Source organism: Atta colombica, unplaced genomic scaffold, assembly GCF_001594045.1.
Source record: "Atta colombica isolate Treedump-2 unplaced genomic scaffold, Acol1.0 scaffold239, whole genome shotgun sequence".
Classification (NCBI taxonomy): domain Eukaryota; kingdom Metazoa; phylum Arthropoda; class Insecta; order Hymenoptera; family Formicidae; genus Atta; species Atta colombica.
The window spans coordinates 756909-764545 of NW_017259337.1; the positions used below are offsets into that span (position 1 = coordinate 756909).

Consider the following 7637-nt stretch of genomic DNA (forward strand, 5'->3'; position numbering starts at 1 on the left):
TATATATATATATATATACTAGAAATTTGATTAGATTTAGTTACTTTTCGTTATTTAGAGAAATAATTAAATTTAATTAAAATTAACAAAAAGAAGAGCATACAACCACAGCACAAGTTATTTTTTGTGACATTAATATGTAATGAAGTTTATAAATGATTTAGATGTTTCGGCCACAATCTGGCTATCTTCAGTAATTTATAAATCTCAGTAAAAATTTATAAATTTCAGAATTTACATAAATTTCACATTCAATTTCAACAATCCTAAGTTCTACATAATATGTAATATGTTAATTGGTTAACAATAACGGTTTATGATGACTCGTACAAAAGAAAAAAAAAACATTGATTATGATTATTTTTCTGACTTTTTTTGAAATTAAATGTAAAATTTATGTAAATTCTGCGTTTTTACTGAGATTTATAAATTCACTGAAGATTGTGATCGAAACGTCTAAATCATTTATAAACTTGATTATATTAATGTCACAAAAAAACTTGTGCTGTGATTGTATGCTCTTCTTTTTGTTAATTTTAATTAGATTTAATTATTTATACTCTAAATCATGAGAAATAATTAAATCTAATCAAAATTTTAGTGTATACAGGGTGTCTGAAGTAATCATCAAATATTTCATAGGCAGGTAGAGCGGACTAAATTGAGTCAAAAAGTCCTCTACCATTTTGTAAATTTCCCCAACAGTTAACGAGATATTAATCCTTAAAGATAGCCGAATACGCGCGCTTGCTCAGCCTATTACTGCGAAGTGTAAATGTACCGATCGTTTGGCGCGCGGGCCTTTGGGAGTTGGGGATTGGCTGGCAAGCTCACCGCGCTGCGCACATCGCCGCAAGCCTCCATAGCTCGGATGCTTGCCAGGTTATCCCCGCTCCCCTCGGTCCGCGCGCCAAGTGATCGATAGGCGTATATACTTCGCAGTAGTATATTCGGCTATTTTTAAGAATTAATATCTCGTTAACTATTGGGGAAATTTACAAAATGGTAGAGGACTTTTCGACTCAGTTCTACTTGCCCATGAAATATTTGGCGATTATTTCCAGATACCCTGTATATATTTCAATGTGTTCTAACCGGTTTTTTCAAAATTTAATTTTTGAATATTTATTATTTTTGGATATCATTTTTGAAAATTCAGTTCTGTGTACTAATAAGTTATTAATAAAGAAATAAACAGTATATCGTATTTATTTTTACAAGAATTTTAAATTTATGTGTTATTGTATTTCTGAAGTAATCTAATTTTCATTTGAAATAATAAATCAAATCGACGTTAATCGATAAATATTATTATAATATTATTTCTAGTTGGAAGTATATCTTGCTAATTCAATATTAATTTATAAAATACAATTTAATAATTAGAACAATCATCTAAATTATCCAATAACAAAATGGCTTTTCGTTCCGAAGAAACTTGGACTTTGATAAAGTAACTTATATAATAGCTATTATATATGTAATAGTAACTGAATAATTTTATCTTGTATTATCATTGATTATTTAAACTGTAATCAAGATAATTTTTATCTATTTATAATCTTGTGTGTATTGATTGTGTTCATTTTGGAATTAATTTTCTTATCTAAAATAAAATTTTTTTTCTAAATCTAAAAAAGCAGCGCGAAGTAATTAAGCATTAAGCTGCTTTTTCTACTGAATGCAGTCATTAAGATTATCTGTATGTTATGTATTATCTTAATATAGATATATATCTTAGTTGCTTCAGGTATGATAAGATCGAAAATGTAAAAATGTTCAAAAATTTAAATCAACTATAAATGCTGCAAAATATTATTATTTAATTAGTTACAATAATAAATTAGAAATAAGATTATTTTATGAATAAATCAACTAAATAAGAGAAGCACTACTTACAGTTAAAGTCTCACACACTCACACACACACACACACACACACACACACACACCCGCGCGCGCACGCACACACACACACACACACACACACAGACGTTGGAATAATATAGCTATATCAATCCATATGCATTTAAATAAATTTATCCAGATTGAGCGGCGATACTTTTTTGTGATATATTCAAATAGAAATAATAATAAACCCCTTAAATGTAATACTAATAATATTTTAATGATACTTTGTAGTCCGGTTGTTACTGAAATAATAATTTATCTGAATTAATTGCCTTATTTTTCTTTTTTTTTTGAAAATATACGAAACCATTCAAAGTACATTTGAATGAATCACAAATGGAAGATTAATTTAAAAAATGATCTGCTAGGCCAAATTCTTACAGAAGCTCTAATCTACTAGAGATCCTGTAATCAAAGATACGAAATAACGTTTCGAATTTTAATTAGTATTGCCATTTTTCAGCAAATAATACATCTATATATACTACCACAGTCGAATCATTTTAAATATATACGTAGTTGTACACTACCACAGTCACATATTTTTATTAGCAAATATCTATTTAATTCTAATTACTAGCCTAATATATACGGGGACTGCAAAAAGTGTTAAAAGTTTTACATTTTTCGCAGAAATATAGCAGAGAAATAATTTAGAACATAAGGACACAAGATAGAAAGTAAAGACATTATATTTGCATTTTGTTTGGACATTCACACACCGTAAGCTTCATTTCATCTTCCTTCTAATGTAGATCACAAAGTTAAAATAAAAGTTACAGCACGTGAACGTCCAAATCGAATCAGTCTTGACATTATTAAAATAAAATTGAAGAATAAAATAATCGAAAACTATGTAAGAAGCCTGTTTTGTATTAACATTCTGTACTCTTAACGTTATAGTTACAGTAATACTATTACACATAATAAAATTATTTACAAATTTCAGTAAGTTTATTAGGCATTATTAAGATCTTCCCAAAAAGTCTATAAACATCAAATCATTATATTATTACTGTAGTTCTGCCAAGATTGCGTTTTAAAAGTCCAAAGAATCAACTCGGCGCTCAATTTTCATGATGACGTGTAAATATCGAATTATTAGCATTTAAGATTCATTTCAGCTTCGACTGTTGAAAATTTTATCTCCTATTGATTATGTATTCACATATATAGTCCAATAAAAATCTTTCTTTATATTGTTAAATATTACTTTGTTACTTATACGCATTGTAAAAGATACAGTTTTTAAAATAATTAGACCGTTACAGTTATTTGAAGATAAATGTAACTAGATACAGATATTATATGTTTATGAGTAACTAGATACATTTATTTTAGAAATAAATTTAGACACTTGTACAAATACATAATTTTATTTCAAATATCTTTGTTTTTTTTCAGCATATAATTCAGCATATAAGTACACTGAGAAAAAATGCTATTAAATATATAAAAAAGATAGATTGAGTAATTAAATGCATGTATCACGGACTGTCACAAACATAAGTAATTAATTCAACCCTTTGTTATTGACTTAATTTTAATCTTTTTATTTGTAACAATTACATATCAATTTGACTTAAAAACATATAATGATAAATTAGAACCATATTGAATTGAAGAAACATTTCCTTATGTTAAATCAATATCGAATAGTTATATAAAATATTTAATTAAAGTTGACGGAGCTACATTACAAAATAACAGGAATAATTAAGTTGTTGCTAGCTGTACTAATTCCTAAATAAATCCAACTTTACATATAAAATATTCTAGACTTCATATATAAAATAAATTCGACTTTAAATTAGTGTAATTGATTTGAATGTTACATTTTCTCAAAAAATAGTTGTTCTTTTACTAAAGTTCTTTCTTCATTATTCTTGTGTAGAGTTATTTTATAGTTTTACATACGGTTTATTAGTATATGTAGTGTCATACATATAATATAAATATCCAAGTTTATTCTCTTTTTAATCTTTAACTATTTTTACTTTTTAATCTTTAATCAAATCTTCGCAATTTTCTAAGGACTGGTTTTTTTTTTTGGTTTCACTAATACCAATCTTGATCGACCGATTTAATTTGAGAATTGCTAACTATTAAACTTATCATCTGTAAATAATTTCTTATGAACTCAGCTGAATTAATTTCTGTTTAGATAGACGTAATTATAGAGTATTATTACATCGAAAATTTTTCTTTATATAATTTTTAAACGAATATAAAGTATCTTACAGTATTCGCTGTATTCACTTTCCAACATTTTCATTGATTTTAGTTTTCACAGAAATATATTTTATTCAAAAGTTGTATAGATTATAAGGACGCAGATAATAGTAAAATCAATTTTCAAAAAAATCAATTTTTCAAAATCATATAAAAGTTATGTCTTCACTTTTTTTGTAAACAAAAAATTGTAATTTGGATTACATATATGATCCCACATATATAATATGATCCCTCTAATTGTTCTGTACAGAAGGTGAAAGTCGAAAAATTAAAAGAGAACAAGTATATACTAAGAGTAACATACTTGCTCTCGTGCAAAAGGAGGAGTATGCCAGTGAAGGCCGTTGCACGTCGCAAATTCTTTAGTATCAAGTTGTTCGCTGAGCAAGAATACACACGCTGTTTTGATCTGAAGTCGTACTCGTATTCCATCTGTACTCATATTCCTATTACAAAATCTATTGTTAATTGTGATTAATTAATAAAAATATACAAAGTAGTGAAATGAAGAAGATACATATTGACGATGGTAAAGCAAAATTTTATTATTTTTAATTAATATGTATTAAATAGAAAGTTTTTGATTGAAGTAGTAATCGAAGCTCTCTGAGTTTCAAAGAGTAAATTTTATTTATTTTATATGTTAGAAAAGAAAAGTGTGCCTTAAAGAGTTTCAATTAAATCGAATATAATTTCAATCATAATAGAGTGATCAAAATATCACGTATATATTACGCAGATAAGTGCATCAATAATGACTAATATTTTATCATCGATTTCTATTCTGCGCCAAGTAAATATATTGATTAAACCAAAACTATTCTAAAATATATATGTAAGCGCAAAAACGTAATAATTGAACATTACTTTGCGCCGAACATTATAGCAATTAAATATAATATAATTCGTTGAACGTACCTCACATTAAATTTTGTATTTTTGTCACATATAAATTATACATAATTATCGTATTATATTAGAATACTAATATTCTTAAAATTTTTTTCATCTTTTAGTTATCAATTTTATCCTTTAGTTATCTCATTACTATTATAATTTAGAATTACATCTTTCTTTTACTTCACTTAGTCAACAATAATATAATAGCAATACTATTAAATTTGATATTTTATATATTTCCAAAATATTATAATTACTTTTTTATTAAATAATTATGTAAAGATATTTTTAAATAATCTAAAGTAATCATTAACAAGGTTTCGTGATCTCACTCGATACACAATCTTGATATCAAAAGTATGTTCAATTGTAACATTCATAATTCATAATTCTAAATTTTTTAATATTTTATCTGTATAAATTATTTTGTTGTATCGCTGAGGATGCCTTAATGCAAATCAATATGCAGAATTGTTTCGAATTCATTAAATTATATAAATAGAATCGCAAAAACAATTGGCACTTATTGCTTTTTTGTATATAATTTAAATTTTAATTAACTAAAATATCTAATATTTAATATATAAAATATTTAATAATTAATTAGCTTATTATATCTAATATGTGTAAAGAGTTCAAAAAATTACTAAACAAACATAAAATTATATTTTATTTTATTTGAAACCTAAATATATAGAAAAATTATAATGTAACGTGTTATTTGAATAACACATTCGTTTATATATCTTTAATCGAGTGAAAGTTTTGTGCCAAAAAATCGTAGAAATGCCCCAATTTTACAAGTATCTTATTCAGCTTTCACTTTCAGAGTGCAGTAACACTTAACATAAATCATTGCAATCATTATAACGGATTCTAATTTAGCTGTTGAGACTTGAGATTGCATTGTTACTTTGACTTTAAGCAAGGCTTGAAACTCTCTCTCTCTCTCTCTCTCTCTCTCTCTCTCTCTCTCTCTCTCTCTCTCTCATTTTAAAGCCGAAAAAAAGACAGAGACAAAGAGAGTTTTAAGTCTCTTAAAAAGTAACATTGATGCAATCAGGCTTATGATAAATAGAATTAGAATCCATTGTAATGCGATGATTTATGTTGAGGGTCACTGAATTCTGAAAATAAAAAACGAATAAGATGTTTATAAAAAATGGTAGGATACTTTTAATTTTAATATTAAAATAAAATTATCTAAAGTAATAAATTTGAATAAATAGATGAATAGATGAGTATTTATTTCAATTATTTCTTCTTCTTTTTGTGTGTCTTTAAAAAAGACTTTGTATAGTGTAATATGTAGCGAAATAATAAATCAAAGCGAACAAAAGACTTTTGTTAGATAAGTAACTTTTATCAAATTTATATATTTTACGAATAAAATATGATCGATAAATTTGAATAATAATTTATTCAATTCATTAATATTAATTTAGAACCTTGTGCTGAATGAAAATGATTCATGCAAAAATTGATAATTTCCGCAATACTTAAACTAATTCTGCTCATTATTTTGCACATAAAAGTGAAATGTAACTATCAAAATATTACTACTTTCTTCAAAATTCTATAAAAAATTCTCTAAAATGTAAAATGACATTTGCAATACATTCTTAATAACAATGGAAAAGTCACTGTAGCAATACTGAAACAATTTAATATTTTAAAATCAGAAATATTATGAAATAATGAATTGTAACAAATTTTACTTAAAAAAAAGTCGTAAAATTAAACAAATTACAAACCATTATTTTGAAAAAATAAATATATATTGCAAATGTATTAGCGTGTTTGTGTAAAAAATAGAATTGTTTATTATATGATTTTTCAAATTATCCGATTTATTTCTATTGTTCTATTTTTCAATTTATATATAAAACACGTTGCAGTCCAGCCACGGACAGTGGATGAACATTACAAATTAATCCTAGAAGATAAGAGTGTAATCGATCCGGAAGCAACCGATATATCATTCAATGATCTTCCAGAATGGTATAATAAACAATTATATAAAGAGTAAGTATTCAAATTGAATTAAAATTCCAATTCTATTCCGATAGTAATAATCATTGCAATAAATATAGAAGAAAAATATTTTTTCATATTAAACATAAATTGAAACATTTAAGAGATCAATAATTTAAAAATAAATTATATAAAAATATAAAAATATATATAAATAGGCAGTAATATATTATTGAAAATTTGAAATGAATTTTCCCTTAAAATTCGCGATTCAGCTAATTAAGTGTTTAAATAAAATGCAAGATGTGAAGAATGTGAATTTAACGCGATTTGATAGAATGTGATCATAAATATATATTTGCGAGAAACGTGTTTTACGCCATATGGTTCACTGGTTACATACCTTTGACAATTCACCACCGAGGAAAAGTTCATTTACATGAAGAATCATTGACCATAGGGCACTTTTTTAAAGACTTCTACACGTGACCTATGTAAAGTAATGAGAGATATGCTTATTTACTTGAAATTATACTTCCTAAGAAAGATTATTACGGATATGTCTGTATGATGGTGAATTGCTTTCAACAATTATATACGTAGAATAGATAAATGGAC

At 25.6% G+C, this 7637-nt stretch overlaps 1 protein-coding gene across 1 annotated transcript in view; it reads left to right on the top strand.

Annotated features, from left to right (window-relative positions):
* The first annotated feature begins 4533 nt into the window (after positions 1 to 4533).
* Positions 4534 to 7637, top strand: part of LOC108688794 — an 8911-nt gene continuing 5807 nt past the window's right edge. Inside the window, exons 1-2 of the mRNA XM_018195211.1 lie at positions 4534 to 4674; positions 6944 to 7070. Of these exons, the coding sequence (XP_018050700.1) occupies positions 4650 to 4674; positions 6944 to 7070 (152 nt within the window). The 5' untranslated portion in view covers positions 4534 to 4649. The remainder of the gene's footprint in view (positions 4675 to 6943; positions 7071 to 7637) is intronic.